Source organism: Elephas maximus, chromosome 12 (assembly GCF_024166365.1).
Source record: "Elephas maximus indicus isolate mEleMax1 chromosome 12, mEleMax1 primary haplotype, whole genome shotgun sequence".
Taxonomy (NCBI): Eukaryota; Metazoa; Chordata; class Mammalia; order Proboscidea; family Elephantidae; genus Elephas; species Elephas maximus.
The window spans coordinates 9,847,050-9,871,120 of NC_064830.1; the positions used below are offsets into that span (position 1 = coordinate 9,847,050).

The 24,071-nt window shown below is 39.1% G+C and overlaps 1 protein-coding gene across 17 annotated transcripts in view; it reads left to right on the forward strand.

Annotated features, from left to right (window-relative positions):
• Positions 1 to 939: 939 nt before the first annotated feature.
• TPO (thyroid peroxidase) overlaps positions 940 to 24,071 on the forward strand; it is a 141,433-nt gene continuing 118,301 nt past the window's right edge. For 5 of the 17 annotated variants that reach the window (XR_007519509.1, XR_007519508.1, XM_049902580.1 and 2 more), the window contains exons 1-5: positions 943 to 1,068; positions 2,123 to 2,217; positions 8,980 to 9,064; positions 19,735 to 19,904; positions 22,873 to 23,005. Coding sequence is in view for 14 of the 17 variants with exons in the window: in XM_049902580.1 (XP_049758537.1) it covers positions 2,124 to 2,217; positions 8,980 to 9,064; positions 19,735 to 19,904; positions 22,873 to 23,005 (482 nt within the window). In the remaining 3 variants the exon portion in view is untranslated. Of the gene's footprint in view, positions 1,069 to 2,122; positions 2,218 to 3,261; positions 3,348 to 8,979; positions 9,065 to 19,734; positions 19,905 to 22,872; positions 23,006 to 24,071 lie in introns of those variants that run through there. The other 12 variants (XM_049902582.1, XM_049902587.1, XM_049902588.1 and 9 more) reach the window with 5 other exon arrangements.

Consider the following 24,071-nt stretch of genomic DNA (forward strand, 5'->3'; position numbering starts at 1 on the left):
TCTAGCACTAAGCATCATGTTCTTATGCTTCAAGTTATCTCCTAACCTACAGGATAATATTCAGATTCCTTTGATAATGTTTTAGGATTTAATCTGAGCTTTCCTAGAGGAATTATCAGTAACATTTGAATAAATGCTAAAGAGGAGAAGAAGGAGAAAGATGATTTTCAAGTAGAAACTCAAAAGACATGGAAAATGAAGAGGTTCAATGTCTCTGATTAAAATACAACTGGAATGAAGTTATAATGAAAAGACATTACCATTAGCCTGGAAAAATCATTGAAAACATGTTAGTTTGATAATTTTCCTGTGAAGATACATTACCTAAAGGCAGATTAACCATGAGAATGTTTTCTCTTTCAACTTTTAAAATAGAGTCTCTGCGATCTTCATTTTAGGCAGCTCTCAGGCTTGGCTGTGCCTCTTTGAATGGGTCCATATTGAAGATGGAGTCGGGACCATTTTCGGGTATGATGGTGGCACTTCCTATATATTGTTCATTTATTCACCCCATCAAAGTTGGAAATATGTCTTATTATGCACCTTTTAGAGATAAGGAGAGTGAGGGTGCAGGGACACTAAATAACTGGCCCCAAGTCTCCAAGTTAATCAGTAGTAGGCCCTGGAAAAGAACCCAATTCATTGTACTTCCAAAGAGTAACACACTCTTTTCCATAAGATATTTAACTCTGAAAAGCAAAAGAAAGAAATGCAAGTATTATAAGGGTCAATTTTCATTGGTTTCTTCTTTGCCATTACGTAAATTTTCTTTTCTTTTCCTTTTAACTCGTGGTGAACCTCTCAATGATGTAACACCTGGTTCTCACCAGCTGGAACAGAGGAGCCCGATGCAAACACAACACCGTGAGGCAAACATCTTGTCACAAACACTAGAAGCCACTTCATTTTCTAGCAGCTTGAGTGGGTATCAGAGCATAGAGTCAGTTTATATGGTGGGTAACTAAGTCCCGGGAAAGTAACTGAGATTCACATTTCAGAAGACTTACAGCTGGAGGTAAAGTGCCAAACTGTGTGAGCTCGCCTCCCTGGCTGAGAAGAGAAAGAAAGGTCAGATTGTAAAACTTCTGATTTTTCCATTTTCTAAAAGAATTCATCATTGAAACTTGTCTAGTGGTCCAAGAAAGGCCATTATTTGAGTTGTACGGCAACTATGGGTACCTTCTCTGCAGAAAGCTGATTGATGGGTGGTTTTTCTGCTCTCAACGATCTAAACTCAAATGCGCCTGACCTGTTAAGTCATGTTAGGTCAGATCGTTGATCATAGTTTATTGAAATACATTCTCATCAGAATATACTCGTTAGCACTATCACGTTTAACAAAATTAGGGGTTCTAAAACAACTATAGAAAGTCTGAGGTTAAGAAAAAAAATTTTTTAAGTAGAAATAATTTTGAATCTTTTACTTTGTCTTAACAGAGAGGTAATTCTGAAATAATTTCTCAAGTGGGAAAAAGAATGCTGTAAGATTTTTAATAGCTATTTAAGAATTTTATTGAACATGTTTATAGGGGCTAAGTTCCTAGTATTATTTATTTTTTACATAGATACATTACGGGGAAAATAGTTTTGTGTTTTAGTCCCAATAGTTATTCCCGGAACTTTTATATTATTTGACATCGGTGGAGCCCTGGGGGCATAGTGATTAAGAACTAGGCTGCTAACCAAAAGGTCGGCAGTTCAAATCCATCAGCAGCTCCTTGGAAACCCTATGGGACAGTTCTACTCTGTCCTATAGGGCTGTCATGAGTAAGAATCGACTGGATGGCAACGGATCTCTCTCTCTCATGAATCAAAATAGGTTTGTACGAGCTATGTTTGCCAAATATGAAAGATCAATTTTTACATAATTTGGGCCTAATAGATGTTTCTACCTGTTCAACACTATAGCCTGTTGTGCACACCAGGCTTTCTTGATTCAGAAGGAAACTCAGAACCTTCCAGAGCCCCAGGTCCAAGCTTATGAGAGCCAGTTACCACTGTAGAAACAGCGGGAAGTGAGTTGATACAGCTCTCTAGCAAACAAGATGTCAGGGGAAAAAAAGTTCCTATTGAACTTTCCACTGTTTGTTTATATGTTTTTATTTATTTATTCTAATTTTAGAATGAAAGCTCTCGTAGCATTGGGAATTACACTTATTTTGGCCTGCAGTGAAGTTTTCTTCCCTTTCATCTGGAGAGGCAAAGACCTCTTTGGGGGTAAGTAGCAAATAAAATAGTGTCTTTTGACCTCCTAAAATTATTTACACATTTACCAAAACAGAAAGCACCATGCTACTGCTTGCAAGTCACTAAGATCCCTTTGGTGTATGTTTTGTTATGCTTTTCCAAGAAAAAAATGATTCTTGAGTTTGAAAGGATTGAAATACAATTCTTTCTGAAAAAGAACTCAATTTTTCTATCATTAAAGAATGGGACATTTTCATTTTTACCTACTCATGTATTTGAAAAGGAACCCTGGTGGCTCAGTGGTTAAGAGCTTGGCTGCTAATCAAGCGGCTGGTGGTTTGAATCCACCAGCTACTCCTTGGAAACACTATGGGGCAATTCTATGCTGTCCTATAGGGTCACGATGAGTCAGAAGCAACTTGATGGCAACAGGTTTTGTTTTGTTTTGTTTTTTAGTATTTGAAAAACAAAATGGGGGGGAGTAATTGCTCACTCCTTTGAGATAAGGTCAATTTACCTTAAATAACTTCTGTAATTTCTATTTTCTGGAATCACTATAATATAATGTCAGATTAGATTAAGAAAGCTACAAAGATGCAGTGGTGAAAATAATCAGGGATCATACTGTTTTTTGTTTTGCTTAAAAAAAAAAAATCCCAAACACTAAGAACAAGTTTTACTCAAGCAAAATATTGGAGAGGCATTTGTCTAGGAATTTCAGCCTTATGGACACTCTCCAGCCTTCTGGAAAGATTTCAGCCTCGCCCAGCAAGTTCATAGCTCTCAAAAGATCATGATCAGCCCATCTGGCCAATCTTCCTGGACATTTTGCTCTTGTCAGCTTCTCTGCTAGAAATTCGAGGCCCTTTTCTAAGCTACCTTCCAGGGAATTGTCACACGCTTCTGAATCCTTTTTGATTATGTTCACACCTTGCCGGGCCTCCTCCTGCTGAGAGCCACATTTTTTCAGGTTTACGGAAGAATGAACAAATCTGTCTTGGAAGAAATACAGCCAGAATGCTCCTTAGAAGCGAGGATAGCAAGACTGTCTCATGTACTTTGGACATGTTACAGGAGGGACCAGTCCCTGGAGAAGGACACCGTGCTCCTTAAAGAAAGCCTCCATTCCCGCCAGCGTCTTCGGAAAGCTGGGGCGTAAGGTAGTTATGAACCTGAGCTCTGAAATCAGATAAATCAGGGTTCAAACGCATTTCTGCTGCTTACTAACTTGGGCCCTTTGGGCATGGCACTTAATCTTCTTAAGCTTCCTTTTTCTCATCTGTAAAATGGAGAAAACTGGAAAACTATCTGTTATAGTTGTTATTTGTGAGCATTGAATGAGATGCTCCAATTATGGCAAAGTGCATTTTGCCTGGCCAATACTAGGAAAAAAAAAATACAGATTAATGTTTTGAAGTTTCTCAAATAAAAGTAATTTCATACCCTCCTACAATAAATCGGTCATTCTAGGACCTCCAGGACCTAGCACGTAATAAATATTCCGCAAGTGTTTTATGAATCAATTCGTCTTTTTATTTGATATTTATTGAGGTTCCTCATTCTATAAAATCTTAGTCTGAAAGTTAGATGTATCTAATTGTGAGCAAATTGTTATGCACGTGAGTTATCTAATATAAAAATATCTATGTGCATTTTTAAATTTGTAAATCACACTTTTAAAAAAATCAGGAAGTTTAATACCTATTTCTTTGCAAGAACAATTTTTATTATGTACTCATTTCTGAGAGGATGACTTTTTTTTTTTGCTTAAACTTTCAGTAAATATTTGGAAAAAGAAGGTGCCACTTGAATTTTGCATGTTTGTTTGGTTTTATATGGCTTATGCTCACAGCATTTGTGACACACAATCAATTGACTGCTTTTTTCCATTGTTCAGAACTAGCCAAGAGTGGTCAATGGTGCTAGGCCATTAGGATCCTCAGGGTGTCTTTGGCAGTGACCCTTGTCAAATCTGCCAGGGATCATAGTCTTTAAGATGAACTGCTCCTGAGCCATCACTGCGGGGTGGATAGTTCATGTGCAGTCTAGTTTAATCATCTCTCCTACCAGGAAAAAAAAAAAAATCTGTTGCCGTTGAGACGATTCCGACTCATAGCAACTCTGTAGGACAGAGTAGAACAGCACCATAGAGTTTCCAAGGAGTGCCTGGTGGATTCGAACTGCCAACCTTTTGGTTAACAGCTGTAGTACTTAACCACTACGCCACCAGGGTTTCCTTATCGATCCTACAGATCAGGAAATAGAGGCCCATAGAGGTTTCATAGGTGATAGAAAAGATAGTCAAATCCATGTTTCTCATTTCCCAAGTCTTCACATAAAAACAACACGTATATCACTCTCACATCTGAAGTTGGCTTATAAGCAGTCAAGGAAAAAAAAAATCATTGCTGGTTTCACAAAATGGGTTGTAAATTAAAGAAACATTTCGGTGTCAAAAGAGAGAACTTAGCAATGCCCTTGTACTTAGAAAAACATGAGTGTTTTCTCGTTTGGTAGAAGTTCCCAGCAGAGGGTCCCAGGAGGGAATCAAAGGATAGAAAGAAAGAAACTCCAGCACCTGAAAAATTCTGTAATTTAAACTAATTTGAAAATGAAATACGATTTTTTTTTTTTGCCCCTAAAAATGTGCATAAAAATTGTGGTTCTAAGAAGAAATCAGCACGAGCCCTCCTGAAGACTTTGAAGAGAGTGTTTATTACGATAAGCCATACGCATTCATCACCACACAGATTGTGGTGTTTGTGCAAGTCGAGATTGATGTGCAATTATCTTTATGGAAAATGTTCCAACAAGTTATAGCTGCTGAAAGAAAATAAGATGCAAATGAGCCACTGAAAGCAGAGGCACTGCTGTAGATTGGCAGATTTGGGAAAGCCAGCCTAATGAGTGAATTTGCTTAAAAAGGAAAGTTGGCAAACTTTATTCCAGTTCGTTGGATTTCAGCAAACAAGGATTATTAAAGTAAGGATCAAATTGCAAAGCTCTAAGTAAAAAGCAAGTGCTCAGAGTTAGCCAAGGGTACAGATCAGGAGCCAGGCGTAGTTTATTATCTTAGAGAAGAAAGGTTTCAGCTCCTTGTCTGCTTTTTATTTTTATTTTCTAAAGACTTGGATAATAAATGACTCCTCTTCTTTCTGAAATAGTATTTTGTTGCGTAATGGCTCCCTGAATCCCAGCTAATTTTATAGACGATGGATATGCATTGAGCAGAAATGTCGTTTTAGGGGGATTAGGCTCAGTGAACCCTATCAAAGAGGTAACAATTTTTAGCATGCACATAGACGGAGAATCAGGAGACCAGGCTGGCGTCTCCAGATAAACTACTACATAACTGTGTGATTTCAGACAAGTCATATAACTTTTTAGAATTTAGTTTTCAGATTTGAGAGAAGGAAATTAGGTTCAAATTCTTTAAGCCCATGATCCCACAGGAGCCCTAGGTGGTGCAAATTGTTAATGGGCTCAGTTGCTAACAGAAAAGCTGGAAGTTCAACTCCACCCAGAGGCACCTCGGAAGAAAGGCCTGGTGATGATCTACTTCTGAAAAACCATTCATTGAAAAGCCTGAGGAGCACAGTTCTACTCTGACACACACACGAAGTTGCCACGGGTCAGGAGCAGCTGGACCGCACCTGGTGATCTGATTCGATGATTTGACACCGTTCTCCACTCTCACCCTTTCAGACTGCTCTGAACAGCAGCAGAGAAGACACTAAACGAAGAGATAGATTAAAGAACTGTGAAATACTGATAAATAAGTAGTCTCCATTTGGCAAAGAAGTAATTTATTTAAATAGTTAACGTCTATCCAGTTCCAGCAGAGATTTGAGACTATCATTTATAAGAACTATATTTTTTCTGGAGGAAAAACTTCAATGCAAAAATATATTTCTTAGATGAAATTTGAAAAGAGTAATAATATACAAGCCTATAAAACCATCTTTAAAAATTTGGTAAAATATTCTGCCATAATTAGAAACCAGAGACTAAGAAATGTATGCTCGATTAAACTCACACAAAATATATTAATACTGGTCAACAATAAGAAATTAATCTCTTTAAAAAATTTTTTTCCAAGGATAGTGGAGACACATAAATATTTTACTTTATATGTAATCAGCAGGTTCTTAAATAATTGTGAAGTGCCTACTAAAATTAGCAGTCATTGATCTAAGTAGTGAAGAAGACACAGATAAGTAGAAAATATTAGCTAGCTCTATAGAGTCACTATGAGTTGAAATCGACCTGACGTCAGTGGTTTAAAGGAACTTACACTGATACAACTCGCATACACAGGTGGTATGACAAAGGAGTTACTTTTTTCTGGTGTGTAAAGAGCAAGGGGATCAGGAAGACTTTACGGAGGAGGAGGCATTTAAGCTGGAAGCTTGAGGTTGAATATTTCATAAGACGGAGGAGAATTTGGGCATCATGTACAGAGCTGTTGAAATATGAAAATAGGTTATGGTCAGATTGTAAAGAGACCAAATTCCATAAGAAGGCTAGACATAATTCTGTAGCCACTTGAAAGTCTTCAAATGCTCTAATAAAATCACAGACATAGGTCTTTATTTTAGAAAGACAACTTCAGTTATCAGCACAACCAAAAGTTTTAAAAAAAAAAAAAAAGTTGCCATGGAATCAATTCCAACTCATGGCAACCCCATGTGTATCATCAGAATAGAACTGTGTTCCCTAGAGTTTTCCACGGTCGTGATTTTTCAGAAGCAGATCACCAGGTTTTTCTTCCAAGGCAGCTCTAGGTATATTCAAACTGCCAACCCTTCAGTTAGTAGCCTAGCACTTAACCATTTAAGCCACCCAGGGATACAACCAAAAGAATAGGAGATGGAGATTACATACAGAAACCAGATAAGGGGCTCTTTCTGCTAAGGCGGTAGGAAATGAGAATCGGAAAAGTCAAACAAATGGAAAGGAAAGGAAAGAACCATTACTGGCTCTTGCTTGGGAACTTGACTTAATGGGTGAATATTTGAAGCCACTAGCACAGGGAATAGAAGAGTAGGACCACAGGCTTAAACTTCCGGAGAGAAGTTCAAGGTGAAGACAGATATTTGGGAAAGGATAAAAGAGAGAGAGTAGAGAGTAAAGAGACCGGAAGGGCCAAAGATGAACACTGGGTAAGGCCATCCGGGAGGATGACAGATAGGGAGAAGAAAGACCTGTAACTGAGACTGAGATAGAATGGTCAGATACTTAGAAGTAGAACCAGGAGAGAGAATTGTCACAGATTAAAAACAAACACCCAAATAAAAATTTAAATTTCTGTGAGCTCTTAGGATCTGTCAGCCTTCTGCCAAGAGTTTCATAAACTGACCTTTTTTATTCTCAAAGCAATCCTAGGAGGTAGCTATGAAAACAGGTAAAATAACTCAGAAAATTTATTTGCCAAGTCATTCAGCAATGGTTTCAGAAATGGACTGAAAAGCTAGGCCTAACACCAAAGCCTGTACCTTTAACAAATCTTCTGCAAAATAATGTCAATAGTGTCAGACGCAGCATCAAAGTCAAACAGGGTAATTATTCAACTTGGCAAATGAGAGCCATGGTTGACTTCAGAAATTAAAATGTGAGTTCAGTTGTGAAGCCAGGTGCATTGGATTTAAAAGGAAATAAGAGGAAAACAAATGAAAATCACAAATGCATTACACTCTAAGCCTTGGTGGGGGACTTCTCTGTGCCTTGAGATCTGGGCAAAATTCCCATAAACCCCCAATATTTTGGTCCTTGGAAGTCTCTACTGCACATTTCTGCACATCTCCAGGCTGTTTACTTCTTCGTTGGTCTCCTATACTCTTGGTGTCTGATTCTACCAACATTACCACCTTCCTGTGCCACATTATGTTACCATAAAACCATGTCCCTCATCCAGGTTCTATAATCAGGATTTCATGAACATAATAATTCTATTGAGTACTAGGAAGAGCGGTGGCCTGAGAAGGGTAGCATCCCCCATGTACAGCCACATTTACTGTATCTTCTTCCCTCTCTTGACTGCTTTTCCTCACTAGCTCAGCCCACATTATACAGCGAAGACTCAGTTCATCTCTCTCCACCAGGTCGCTGGGTGTTCTCCCCTGTGCCTCAAGCACTCAATGAGTAAGCTATTTCTCTCAGAACCCTAAGTGACCATCCATAATGGGATTTTTCTTAGCTCTGTTGTAATACACTTCAAAGAAGTTTGGTGGTTGAACAGATAGCCAGTATCGTTCTAGCCAGAATTAAATAGGGAAAGTATAAGTAATGGTGTAGACTATTTGTTGTCAGGGGGTGGAATAAAAAAGTTAAAGGAGTTTGAGGTTAAAGCCTTTGAAAAGGCTTCAATCAGCCTTTTTGCAGGTCTGCCACAATGCAAGGTTTGTTCTAAACTTTCCTTAACACTGGTTTAGACAACTAAAATATTTACGAAAAAGTTTTGAGAACCAAAAAAAAAAGTTTTGAGAACTATAGTAACTAGTTTGGGCAAGTTAACTAAAGTCATGCCAGATAACAACAGTATGGGTGCTTTTTCTCATCTCATTCTACAGACATCACTGTGAGATAGGAATTAATGCCCCATTTTAAAATGGACAATGGAGGCTTGTAGAGAAAGGTTAAGTAACCTACCCAAGATTCCTTGGATTTAGTTGGCGCCAGAACCCATTTTTTTTTATCGCTACATCAAGCTGGGTTTGATGGATAAACCTAAAAATGACAGAGAATTGTAGAACTGTAATTGTGTTTTTGATGGTGTAAAATTTTGTTGCATAGGAAAGACTGAGAAATCTCATGTTCTCAGCATTGTGGAAGAGAGTAAAGTCATGGTGGATAATGCCATCTACAAAACAATGGCAAGGTAAGGCGTGCTAAATGGGGTAGGGTGGGAAAGGGGGGAAGTTGCATTTCCAACCACTGTATGCCACATCCTCTGTGACAGTCTTTATGTACATTGACTATTTTAATTTTCACAGTTACCTCCAAAATCGGTCCCAGTATCTTCCTTTTACAAATTAGGGACTGAAACTCAAATAAGTTAATCCATTTATTCAATATCATATGCTAGTAACTGACAGAGCTAATATTTAAATATCATGTTCTTTCTTTAGCAAAATGTAGTGCAAAAATGCAATGATAAAACAATAATTCAAGGTTGAAGCCCTGATAGAAAAATTGTCTCTCACTTCAAGCATTAGGCAAAGCTCAAGGATAAGAGGAGAGATCTTATTGGCCAGAGTGACATACCTTATGATGACTAATTAATTCTACCCGTTATTCTTTTTTAAAAAAATAATTAAGGAACTCCTTAATTTTAAGTATATTACAGACACCTATATTAAGGTTGGAAACCCTGGTGGTGTAGTGGTTAAGTGCTACAGCTGCTAACCAAAGGGTCAGCAGTTCGAATCTGCCAGGTGCTCCTTGGAAACTCTATGGGGCAGTTCTACTTTATCCTATAGGGTTGCTATGAGTCAGAATCGACTCGATGGCACTGGGTTTGGTTTTTTTTTTTTTTTTAAGGTAATTGTGGTCTCTTATGTTAGATGCTTAGAAAATAAAACAAACAAAAAACTGAGAGGAAGGCGTTGTCCTCACAAGTTTAGCATTTTGTTGGAAGTTAAATAGTAATTATATAAGCTGTACTATTATAAAGAAGGTCCCTTTATTGGTCTGATAGAACCTGGAAAAACCCCTGAGACTACGGCCCCCAGACACCCTGCTAACTCAGAACTGAAATCATTCCCGAAGTCCACCTTTCAGCCAAAGATTAGACAGGCCTATACAACAAACAATAACACATGTAAGAAACATGCTTCTTAGCTCAATCAAGTATACAAGAACAAATGGGCAACATCTGCCCAAAAGCAAAGATGAGAAGGCAGGAAAGGACAGGAAAACTGGACCAATGTACACAGAGAACACAAGGTGGAAAGAGAAAAGGGGAGAGTGCTGACACATTGTGGGGATTACAACCAATGTCCCCAAACAATGTGTGTATAAATTTCTGAATGAGAAACTAATTTGTACTGTAAACCTTCACCTAAAACACAATAAAATTAAAAACAAAAACAAAGAAAGTCCCTGGGTGACACAAATGATTTGTGCTTGACTACTAACCGAAAGTTAGTTGAACCCACCCAGAGCACCAAGGAAGAAAGGCCTTGTGAGCTCCGTCTATAAAGACTACAACCAAGAAAACTGCATGGGACTCAGTCACACTCTCTAACGCATGGGGTCGCCCTGAGTCAGAATCGATGGCAATGGGCAAAGATGCAAAATATCATAAGGCAGTAGTTTACTTATTTCCAATTTTCATTATTCCATCCAGGAAAAAAAAAAAAAAGCCTGTTGTCCACATTGATGGCACACTAATTTTTACTTTTTTTCTAGAAACTTGTATCAAAGAGGAAAAAAATAGAAAAACAATTCTCATCAAATCATATGTCATCTATTAAACCATGATATGAATGATCAAGAAATAAACAGGAATGTGTATCAAGTGCATAGTAATGAATTTATCTGTTATCCTTTTAATAATAAAAAAAATAATAATAGTTGCATGTTATTCAGACCATTTTGAAATAGATGCCCTGATCCTAAAGATGGGTTATAGTCGTAAGAATATGCAGGTTGTGGAGGTAATTTGGTGGGTATTTTATTGGAAATATTTGTTTTTTGACAATTTTTTGACCTGTATAACTATTGAAGCCATATTTATTTAAGAAATACTGTTTCTACTTTATGCTAAGCTCTGTGCTAGATGCTGGGGATATGAACATGAATTAAAAATATTAACCCTTCTTAAGGAGCTCTCATTACATCTGTAAAAATAGACATACAAACAAATAATTCACTTATTATAGCAATAGGCATACTATAGATAGTGAGAAAATATTATGGTCGATTAGCTGAAAAAGTTTTCATAATTAATTAATATTATTATTTTTTTATCTCAAGACAAATCTAGTTATCTTGTAACTAAAAAAAGAGAACCTGTAGCTCATTGCTCTTGGGTCAATTGTGACTTATAGTGACCCTATGGGAAACCCTGGTAGCGTAGTAGTTAAGAACTACGGCTGCTAACCAAAAGGTCGGCAGTTCGAATCCACCAGGCGCTCCTTGGAAACTCTATGGGGCAGTTCTACTCTGTCCTATAGGGTCGCTGTGAGTTAGAATCGACTCGACAGCAACGAGTTTGGTTTTTGGTTTAGTGACCCTATAGGGCAGAGTAGAACTGCCCTATAAGGTTTCCAAGGAGAGGCTGAGGTTTTCAAACTGCAGACCTCTCGATTAGCAGCTGAACTCTTAACCACTGTGCCACCAAGGCTCAAAAAAAGAGAAAAATTTCCTAAACACTAAGACCAAATTTTTCACTCACTCACTCACTGATTGTGATATAGTATCACATTTTTTAGAAAGTAGTATGAAAACACAGAACAAAATTCATAAAGGTGTCAGTAACAGTGAAGAGTCTGAGATTTCACCCTACTCACAAGCCCCCTGGTTGTGTAGTGGTTAAGTGCTACAGCTGCTAACCAAAGGGTCAACAGTTCAAACTCACCCAGCGCCCCTTGGATACTCTATGGGGCAGTTCTACTGTGCCCTATAGAGTTGCTATGAGTCAGAATTGGCCCCATGGCAACAGGGCTTTTTGGACAGTTCCGTGGATGCTGGCTGAAGACCTGAGACTCCTGGGTCAGAAGCAAAGGACTTTACTCGCAGCAATAGCAGTAGCCAGAGTTTCAGCATTAGTTCCAGTTCCCTGAGATTCAATTCCCACAGAGCAAGGCAAAGAAGGCAAGGTGTACCTGAATATGCAGTGGGTTGCATTACATGAAAGCAAACCCCAAGTTTAAGAAATGGGAATATTTTGTAATGGGGAGTAATCTTGCCTGCCTTTTGCCCTGGAGGGAGACATTATCTTTGTTATAGTATAATAGTTTGCTCTGAATGGAGATTTTTTTTCTATTTCCAAAGCTGGTCACTATGGAAACATCCTTAGAAAGAAAGTCTGGGACAAAGATAATCAGTACCTCCTTGTCCAAGACATGTGGAAACAACCGAGAACTGCAGAGAATTATCTCCCAACAATATCCACTGTTTCTTCTTATACCATTTTGGCTTCTTGTGAATTTTTCCATGATTATGTTTCTCTGTTTACCACTCTAATTAATCTGACTGGCAGAGGCTGGAACTGTATCTGTTAACTTATCTCATAAAATGTTTAATTAAGGTTGCAAAAAGCTTGGTGGTTTGAGACCATCCAGAGGTGCCACAGAAGGCAGGCTTGGCAATCTGCATCCAAAAGGTCATAGCCTTGAAAACCCTATGGAGCAGTTCTACTCTGCACACATGGGGTCGCGATGAGTCAGAATCTACTTGATGACAACAACGTCAATAGTGCTCCAAGTAGAAGAATGAGACCAACCTGTAGGATTGATCTCAAGATTGTCAACTACGTTGAATTGAAGATCAAACTAGGTAAACAAGTCTCAAAATCCATCAGAGTTTAACTTAGAAAGCCAAGTGAGTTTCTCTGTAGGTTTCTGAATATACCTTTTTACTAGGTAAAGCAGAATGTATTAGGGATTTCATAGACCGCTCCTTGGCCTACAAGGAGGAAGCCAAGGGCAATTCTACTATCCATAACAACTCTGACTAGAGAGTTGAAGCTAACTGTAGTCTCCAAGGTAGATATTATTATTCAAATTTTGAGGAAAAAAAACCAGAGTGCAACAACATTAAATTACTTTTCAAATTCATGCAACTGGCAAGTAAAAATGAAACAAAGATAAATGATGGATGGCAAAGATATTTCATGCTTTATCAAGCTCAGAGCACAGAAATCTCATTTCACAAACTCCTTCACCCCTCCAATACACCATAAATGTGGTCCAACCTTTGCTTTACTCTTTCGTTTTGTGCTGATGATTAAATGGGAAAACTTATCTAATCTCACAATCAATAAGTTCTTCTGTTTTTTTGTTTGTTCTTCAAGATGTCTCTGGGTGCTAGGCACAATTGTGTAAAAGTAGGATGTATATTTAATACAAGAAATACTAAGGATTTTTTTCTTTCCACGTAATTGTTTTTCAATTAGGGTTAATGAACTAATGAGCCATTAATTTGCTGTTTGCTTTCTAATCATAAAATGAGTGATTGAGTTCCAATAAATAATTAGTATTTGGCAAAAGTTTTCAAATAATTGTATGCTCATTTACTGTATTTATAAAAGATAAAGCCTAAGGGTCATCTAAATAAAATATTCAGAATATTTTATCCTTATAAAGGTTCTAAAGCAACTTTCGTATCCTAGAAGCCATGGTTCATGTACTGTGAGATTTCTGTTTCCTTCATAATTGCTTCTAATACAAGAAAATAAATTCATCACGTAGGGCTCACAGTCGACATTAGGAATTTCAAATGGCCTTTCGTTACATCATTCAGCAGACATGAGTATAGGAATTGACTCCTGCTATCAAGGAGTTCAGAGTCTGGTGAAGAAGACAGTATTCTTAATATTCTTTGCCATGAAGAGGTGGGAAAGAGAGAGGAGAGAGGGAAAGAAGCAGCAAGGGAGAGAAGGAGGGAGGGAGAGGGAGAAGAAACAGGAAGAGGAGGAGGAAGGCAAACAAGGGGGGGAGAAAAGTACAAAGAAAGTAAAAGAATGGGAAAGGTAGAAAATCTCCTAAATTAATCATGTGATACTGGAAACTTAGGGCTATGATAAAGGCATAGACAGTGTCCTCTGGGAAGAAAGAAGGTACCTGATTGCATGTGCTAGTGTTGGGGAAAGGCTCCCTGGAGCCTCGTAGCCAGGCATGAGTTAGCCACGTTCAGGGAAGGGATTCCGGAGAACATTCTCTCTGGACCCCTGATACAAACTTAACCTAAGAATTTAGGTGACATTGCAACATTCAAGAAACAGCACAGAAGTCTGCATTCTCAGGCTAATTACTATATGACAATTGTCTCTAAGGCTAAGCCAGCAGGGGAGGGTTTGGGAATTTTGGAGCTCAGGCTTCACCAACACCATGAGTTCACCCTTGACACTTAGATTTTGCATCTCAGTAGCAGGAATAAAGACTGGGTCTAGGGGTGGCAGAGGTGGACGGGCATTGCCTACCCATCATGGCTGGGCTACCTGGGCCAGGTGTGGTTAGTAATAAGTTTCTCTGCAGTGGATGGATGGGGTAAGGGTGCATTTGGCCATTCTGGAGCCTGACCACCTGGTCCTCTGTCATGGACAGGGCACTGCGACATCATTCCAAATAAAAACAGAGAGTAAGGCCCTGGACTTCAGATGCCCCTCCTCGAGAAACCCAGTGAGAAAGCCAATGTCTCTCCTAATCTCATGTCCACCTCCTTACAGTATTCTTCAAAAGACTGCACTTAATTGAGAGAGCCAATCCCAAATACATCAAACCCCTCTTTCACAGACTTGCTTTTATTAAAAACCTGATGGCTCTTTTGACAGTTTGTTGGTTTTTTTGACTCTATCGAGACAAATGTGCACTCAGTTTGTACACGCAAATTTGGCCCCAGAGCATGACTGCAGCAATTTTCCTCCCCCTCTTCCTTCCTAATTTCAGTCTGGAATGGACACATTTACATTAAGGAGGCAGCGGATCTAGGGAAATCAGAGAACTAAGAAAGCAAATGTTCTTATTAGTCTAAACAGCAGAGAGTGGTAGAGCAGTACTTCAGTCAGCTGAGGCTCACCTCCCCTGAGTAATAAATCTGCTGCTTTTTAGCATTCAGCAACAATTTCCAATGTTCGTAATTTACCATGAATTCCTGAATGTATTCAACGTGGAATATTTGTACTTAGAGCTGTGATATCATTTGAGCCTATTTACTATTAAAGTTAAAATGCTTTGGTCCTTGCCCTGGTGGCAGGAAGTATTTAAGGAAGTATTATTATTTAATGAAAATGACGCCGTTGAACAGTGTTCACCATTACAGAGAAATATAAAGTATCAATGGGAACATAAATTTGATGTATGGCCCTTGTTGTCGTCTCTTCACATTAAGAATGCTGAGCCAGCTAGAGCAAAGGTCTACAAATTTGAGTTCAAAATCAGACATTATTGCTGCAAATGGGAACATGTGTCTGTCATTTCTTAATACCTTATGTTCCAAGGCTATGCTCTTAAAATAACCTCAGCATCTGCTGGGGCACAGAGACTGTGATTGTAAACTTGACATGCATTTGGAATTACCTGTTGCTAAACCTCCCTGGAAAATAGGAGATTAACAGAGTACATTCTAGCCTACCAAGAGGCTTTATACAAAACACCTTGGCATACTCACATGAGCTGAGCATGTGACAGGCTAGATGCTTCATAATGTGGACACGGCAGGGAAGGTGACAAGCCCATGAAAGAGTGAAGTCTCTTCCCGGAGCTGCATGATGGCTAGCAGGACAGAGGAGGTGCTTGGGCAGCCCAGGACACAGGGTTCCTGGTGCAAACTGTTAGTCTGTCAAGGGGAGCAGAATATCCAATCCAGCATGAAGCGCCTTCCCACCTTAAAACCAGGTGGAGGATAACAGGAGGCAAGGAGTATTTTGGGATGTAGCCATATATAGCATGGTGCCAGGAAAACCTGTAACAAGAAAAGAATCTAATTCCAAATAAAGAAGTGAGACAGAATACAAGGATAATTCACACTAGAGGGTACAGGCATGTCAGGTAGGGTAGCCAGGCAGACCACAGCGTGGAAAACAAAGACAGGTTCCCAGCCACATGGGCTGCGCTCTCAGAAGGAATGAGACAGGATCACGTTGTCTTGATGCCTTGGGGTGACCGGGGCTCCTCCCTGGCAGCCAGGAAGCCAGGGCTGACTAGCAGGAATAGAGATGCAATGGAGTTGGAGTCAGGTTCTGAGCAGCAGTAATGGAAAAGGAACCTGGTGTTCTTGTGTAAGTCTCTGAATGCTTGCTGTTAGGTACCTTTGAGTCAACTCTATGTACAACAGAACAAAACACTGTCCAGTCTTGCGCCATCTTCACAATTGTTGCTATGCTTGAGCCCATTGTTGCAGCCACTTTATCAGTCCGCTTTGTTGAGGGTCTTCCTCTTTTTCACTAACTCTCTACTTTACTCTTCATTGGTAGAGTCAGAGAACTTATGCACTTCCAGCCTGAGCCGGGATTGGTTCAGGTACTGGAGAAGCTATCTGAGCTAAAGTTAGGAAACTCAGGGGACCCACTGTGAGGGACTCTGAGGAGGGAGAAAACAGAGGAGATGAAGCAGGAGTAATTTTTTTAATTGTGCTTTAGATGAAGGTTTACAGAACTAGTTTCCCATCAGTCATTACACACATTGTTCCATGACATTGGTTAACAACCCCACGACATGTCAACACTCTTCCTTCTCAACACTGGGTTCCCTATTACCAGCTTTCCTGTTGCCTTCTGCCTTCCAGTCTCTGCTCAGAGCTGGTGTGCCCCTTTAGTCTTATTTTTTTCCATCTTTGGCTGAAGGGTGAGCCTCAGGAGTGACCTCATTACTGAGCTGAAATGGTGTCCAGGGGCCGTACTCTCAGTGTTTCTCCAGTCTCTGTCAGGCCAGCAAGTCTGGTCTTTCTGAGTTAGAATTTTGTTCATGTTTTTCTCCAGCTCTGTCCGGGACCTTCTATTGTGATCCCTGTCAGAGCAGTCAGTGGTGGTAGCCGGGCACCATCTAGTTTTACTGGACTCTGTCTGGTACAGCGTGGTAGATGTTGTCCATTAGTCCTTTGGTCTAATCTTTCCCTCGTATCTTTAGTTTTCTTCATTCTTCCTTGCTCCTGAAGGGGTGAGAATAGTGGAGTATCCTGGATGGCTGCTCACAGGCTTTTGAAACCGCAGATGCTACTCACCAAAGTAGAATGTATAACATATTCTTTATAAACTATGTTATGCCAGTTGAGCTAGATATTCCCCGAGACCATGGTCCCCACAGCTCTCAGCCCAGCAATTCAGTCTGTCAGGGAGTTTGCATGTGTCTCTGGAGCTACCACGACCTGGCCTTGCACAGGTTGTGCGGGCTTCCCCAGTATTGTGTATTGTCTTACCCGTCACCAAAGTTTCCACTTATCTATTGTCTATTAAGTGTGTTTCCATCCCCACCCCTCCCCTCCCTCATAACCATTGAAGATTGTTTCTTTTTGTCTGTAAAACTTTTCATGAATTTTTACAGTAGTGGTCTCATAGAATACTGGAAAGCTAGAAATAGAAATACCATATGATCCAGCAATCCCACTCCTAGGCATATATCCTAGAGAAATAAGAGTCATCACACAAATAGACATATGCACACCCATGTTCATTGCAGCATTGTTCACAATAACAAAAAGATGGAAACAACCTAGATGCCCGCCAACAGATGAATGGATAAATGAACTCTGGTACATACACACAATGGAGTATTATGCAACAATAAAGAACAATGATGAATCTGTAAAGCATCTCCTAACGTGAATGAATCTGGAGGACATTATGCTGAGTGAAATAAGTCAATCACAAAAGCAGAAGTAATTTTATTTAAACCTAACTAAAATCCAAACTGATGGTGAGCCAGCCTAGTATTAATATCAGGATATTTCTATCAACCTATTCATTTAAGGAAAAAAAAAAATCTCCAAATGAATTTGTTTCAACCCTGGTAGTTAAGAGTGGATTTTCCATCACTTTATACACACATACACTTATGTGTGTATATATTTGTATGTACACATATACATAGTTATATGGTTTTAAATAAATATTCCCTTAAAGGATTTCTCCCAAAAGAATATTACAGTTGGAGGCAGAATTAGGAACTAAACTCAGATTTTCAGGCCCTTGTTTCCCTGATTTTCTCCCTCTTTTGGGGCCAGATTGTAGCATCCCTTGAATGCTAGGCAAAGGAAGGAATAAAAATAATGAGTCATGTAATGGTTTTTAATAATGTTCTAGGAAGAATAGAAAAATAGCAATAGAAAGCAATAGAAAAATCTATGGTTTGGGGTTCTCTGTAGATTCCTGGGAAATTCTTAGAACATTTTGGTGATTAGAGCAACAGATCTGTAAATAATTTTTTGACACTGGCAATTCAAAATAAATAAGTGGGGTTAGGTTGCCCTAACTTCCTCTAGCCTCCCCGTTCAGGTCTGTTGTTATTGTTCGTTGCCATTGAATTGACTCTGACTCATTCTAACCTCATGTATAACAGGACAACAAACCTTGCTCAACCCCGCGCCATCTTCGTGATGCGTGAGTCTATTGTTTCAGCTATCGTGCCAATCCATCTCACTGATGGTTTCCCTAGTTTTCGATAACCATCTATTTTACCAAACATGATGTCCTTTTCTAGTGGTTGGTTTTTCCTGATGCTGTGTCCAAGCTAAGGGAGCCAAAGCCTCACCATCCTTGCTTCTAAAGAGCATTCTGGTTGTGTTTCTTCTAAGGCTGATGTGTTCATTCTTCTGGCAGTCCAGGGTATATTCAGTATTCTTTGCTAACAACCACAGTTTGAATGCATCAATCCTTTTTCTGTCTTCCTTTGTTATTGTTCAGCTTTCGCATGCCTATGAGGCAATTGAAAAGAGCATGGCTTGGTCAGGTGCACCTCAGTAACCAAAGTGACTTCTTTGCTTTTTAAAGCCTTAAAGAGATCTTTTGCAGCAGTTTTGCCCAGTGCAATACATTGTTTGATTTCTACCCTGTAGAGGGTTAAAAAAAAAAAAGAGGGTAGGTACTAGTAAATTCCATTCTGCAGTTCTGGCGATGCTCATGGGCTCTGGGTATTTAGCAGGGTGCTGGGTAGCATCATTGCAGGGTCATCTCTGTCATGCTGCTTCAGGGACCACGAGGCTCTGAATGCTAATGGACAGATGAACCTTGAAAAGACCCTGGATTTGCTCCCTGTGGTTGGAACTGCTGGGAATCTGAAGGGGCCAGGGACCTATGTGACAGAAGAGGGAGACACCACCAAGTGAAGGGAGACCTTTGGTGACAGGCTTCATGTGCCATTATCTTTTTGTGTTGTTGTGGTTGTTTTAAAATGACACAACTGTAGACATCTCGGTTGCCGTATTTTGTTGGTACAGTTAATGGACTCTCTGAGTTCAGAGCCCAGTCACAGCCTTAGCATTTCCTGGCTGTGTGAGTTGGACAAGTGTCTTTTCTTTCTGAACTTCCTTGTTTCAGGCATAAAAATAGACACATAAAAGCTAACTGGAATTTTGTTGACAATGCCTCCTACAAGCTTGTTATGAGGATGAAACAAGCCTGGGTGTGAAAGTTTTGTAAATAACAAATATTGGACATTTTCTTCATCTTTCAATATTGATCTGTTATTCATATTCACATCTTATTACTTTGACTAAATTGGATGGTCCTCGTGGGCAGGAGCTGTATCTGATTTATCCTTGTATACCTCACTGTGCCTAGCATACTGCCTGGTACACAGCAGCTGCTCAGTAAACGTGAGCTTAATAAATAAATAAATTACCAAAACCGCCATAAAATAATAATTTATTTTTCTCTTTTTTGTGCCATAGAAACCTCAAGAAAAGGGAAGCGAATTCTCCAGCTCAGCTTCTGTCTTTTTCTAAGCTCCCTGAGCCAACTAGCCGAGCTGTTTCCCAAGCAGCAGAGGTCATGGAAACCGCTATACAAGCAGTGAAAAGAAAAGTTTACCTGAAACCTAAACAATCACGGCACCCAACTGGTAAGCACACTTCCTGAGGGCCCCGTCCCCGCCCTGGGGAGTGACAGCCCCCAGTTTGAGAGACATGGCACCACCTTCAACAATGTGTGGACATTGTTCGGGGGCAAAGGGTGGAGGTTGCATAGGCTTGACACCAAGCAGGAGTGTAGTTCATGGTCATTCACAGTATAAAAGCAGCATTCTTTATAAAAGTGCTTGCCAAACAGACACAATATTTTCTTTTTGTTAATCTGGGAAAAGAACTATTTCTCTGCTATTCAATTCAAATTAGGAAAGCTAGCCCAATAAGCGAAATCTCCTACTTTATGGTATGAAATAAGCTAGAGATTTTTTTTCCATAGCCTGCTTACCTAATTAAAATTTATGAAGGTCATTGATATATGCTCTTTGAGGGGACGTATTTATGTCATCGTGGTATATTATTGCCAGAGAATGAGAAACGTCCCAGCCTTCCCACTTACTCACCATTGCTGCAGTGTGGTTACTCAAGGCCTTTAAGAATCAGTTTCTTCATCTCTAAAATGGGAACGATAAGACTAGTCCTGCTCACTCAGTGAACATTGACAGACCAAAATAAAAACGAAAAGCAAGTCGGTTAGACCTCAAGTACTCTATCAATATAAGGTATTCAGTTGATAATGGCTGTAATCATAAGGCATACTTGCAACTTCTATGATAGAAAGCAAGATTTTTTTTTTTTTAATTGAAAGTTTGCAGCTTTTTTCAGTGCTGTACCAAGAGCTACTTGGTCTCTGAGTTCTTCTTGCTAATTAGCTGTAAGTTAATTTGTTATTGATTACTTTAACCTTTGCAGTTAAACAGATGCATCTAACCCAGAATTGACCAGAATTTTCAGACACAAGTGTACTTATGTTTAATTGACTTTCTGCCAACTAAAGATTCATTGGAAAGAGTTTTTGTTTCAAGCAATGTGGTTAAAAATGTTTCTAAGAACTATTGGTCTGCTTTCTTATCGAAGTATAAACTAGAATGACAACAGAGATCACATCTGGTGTTAGAAGACATTGGTCTTCAGGCCTATGACCTAGAACCTCAGTTCTCATGGCTCAGGCCTGTGGATTTAGGCAGGTGTATTTTGGCCCAAGTCATGTTATAGAATTTAAGAATCTTCAAACCTCAAATGTTTTCTATTATGTGCATTACAAACATAGCCAATTTAGAAATTTTAGAATGTCAGAGGGTAAAAGGATTTAAAACCCTCCCCTATCACTCCATCAAGCCAGTTGCCACTGAGTCAATTCCGACTCATAGAGACACTACGGGACAGAGTAGAACTGCCCCATAGGGTTTCCAAGGCGGTAACCTTTACCAAAGCAGATTGCCACATCTTTCTCCCTCACAGTGGCTGGTGGTTCAAACCGCCAGCCTTTCCGTAGTAGCTGAGTGCTTAGCCCCCACCTCCAGGCCCCCCACCCCCCATTACCTAGCATTAAGTGCAGCTAAATGTATGTGTCTCCTCCTCCGGGCTGTGGCTTCACGTTGGTTGGGCTTGCTTATGAAATTAGTTACGATCATATTACTATCTTTTTTTACCAGTTATTATTTGTTATACTTGAACACATGCTTGAGCATTTTTCTGTTATAAAGTATTTGTACTCACAGTTTCAGGTCTGATAGTCCTCTGTCAACTGAATGCAAATTATAGTCAAAGGTTTATTTAACCATTCCTAGGAAAAATAATTTTATTTTTTATGAAGTCATCCCCATTTAGATTATTTAGTGAGCTTTACTTATTAAAAACTATGTTTTGTTTTTCTCCAATTTCAAGATGGAATACATTTCTTCCAGTTCCCTTCCTCCCCCCGCCCCCAGGGAATATTTCAATTTCCTTGCTATCTGGTTAAAGTTCTGTTATTATATTTTAAGATTTATATAAACCATCTTGGGGAAATAACTAGTGATTACTTCTAATAGACAACGAAAGAGGCCCTTGCTTTGATTTCTTGAATAATGTATAAGTAGTAACAGAATTGGCAAAAAAATTAATAGATGTTATTTCCTGGGGCTCCTGGGGCTCTAATCTGGAAAGGTTTACAAGCAGGGAACCAAAAATCAATATGAGGAAAAATGAAGAGTTTTTTTAGATGGACTCATGAATGCTTTAGGCAAACTTGACCAAGACAATTTTCGGGGGGGATAAAGACTATGTATTCTTTGTCTTCTGAAGAGCTGGAGCCATTGCTACACACAAATGCTTCAGCTGTGCAATTGGTATGAATGGCAGTCCAATCAGCTGACCGACACTGGAGATGTGCCAGTGAGAATCAGTGATAACTCTGAGGAGTGGATCGCGTGTTTATCTCTCTGGGTACTCAGAGTTCTTCAGATTGTTTTTCTGAAAGATCACAAAGCTAAAATTCATTAACCAAAAAAAAAAAAGGAAAGAAAAAGCCATATTCCTAGCAATAAAAAAGATCAGGGAAATTAAAAAAGAGAACAATTGATATAAAGGGAGAAGGAAAATTTTTCCTCAAAAGAATGACTGTGACTTATAATTAGGATGTATGACACACCATGGTGGGCAAACAGAGGCACTTAATAATTTACGAATTGAATGGACAAATGATTTTCACAAAGTTACAATCTACACAACAAAGATGAGATGTGCTTTGTTCCACAGTCATCCTCACAAGAAGTAAAGAAAGTACCTCTTCACAATACTAGGCTAAACCACGTGGAATTGCCAACTTGACCATTTTTGACCTTCAAGAGTAACAATTTCATATGAGTCAACCTGTGCCATCATTGGCGTGCTGTGATAAAGGAGCCAGTTCTGTACTCAATTGTTTAGAAAAGTGGAAAAGCTACCATTAAATATATCAAATAATTTGACTTGATGAGCCAATCCCAAATTCATATTGTTGGAGCAACTTTTGAGACATTAGACAATTTACATTAGTTGGTTATTACAAATGGAGTGTTTCTGGTTTGTTTACTTTTTTCTCAGATGTGTTATCAGAAGATCTTCTGAATACAATTGCAAATATCTCTGGATGCCTGCCTTACATGTTACCACCAAAATGTCCAAATACTTGTCTAGCAAATAAATACAGACTTATCACAGGAGCTTGCAACAACAGGTATTGTGTCTAGATTTTTTTAATCTTCCCATGTACCTTTGGTTTAACGGGATTAGATACCTATCATGAAGGAGATCCTGTAGACAACTGTGTATCTTCCCCGTCCCTTGAGCTCCAGATTCCTATACCCACTGATTATTGGACATTTCCACGTGGATGTCTGATAGAAGTCTCAAGCACAAAATGGCAGACTGGCATCTTATATTCATTCAGCACCTGTACCTTTGTCCATCCCACCCTACCCTGCCTGAGGGCACTCAGGGCCCAGCTCCACTTCTTTCTTTCCACAGGAAGGAGCCTTTTTGGCCAGCAGAAAGGGGCCTCTGTCTCTTCCAACATCCCACAGTGACTATTGTCCAGGTCACTCATGTAGAGCTGAGCTCTCACGGCTAGTTTTTAGTTGCCTCTATGTCTTGTTTCCCTGACTAGACAGTAGACTACCAAGAGGTGGAGTCCTCAGCCCAACACCCTAGAGAGTAAGTTCTCATGAACACTTTCAGTACATTATCATGTGGCTGTTTTCATGTTGTATGTGCATGTTAATATAATATATAAAATATGCATAAGAATATGCATATTAATATATGAGGTTTGTTCACAGACCTTAGAAGTCTCAATACAGTTTAGAAGTTTTGCTGCAATATCCAGTCAGCATGTTCAACACTCAGTCTTTTTAAAATTATTATTATTTTATTTTCATATATGCAGCCAAAAGAATTCAGGGTAGGGTGTTTTTATAATCCTGCCTTTTTTAACATAGAAGATATATTTTCCTTTTGAGTATTTCTGGATAGTAAGCTTTGTTTCTAAATCATTGCTGAGTTAGATTATGAGTTTTTATTTCAAACCTGAAAGGCAGGATTCTTACTACAGTAAGCTAGGATTTTTGTTTGTTTGAGAGTCACCAATGGACAAATTTTTTACAAAGTTTCTAAGAATTAAATTTTGGATTATTTTATCCTTACAACTATTTTATGCTTCCTAATTGTTTTCTAAAATTTGACCAGTAGTATTTTTCATGCTTCTTTTGGACTTATTTTGCTGTTATTGTCTTTCGTCTAGAATC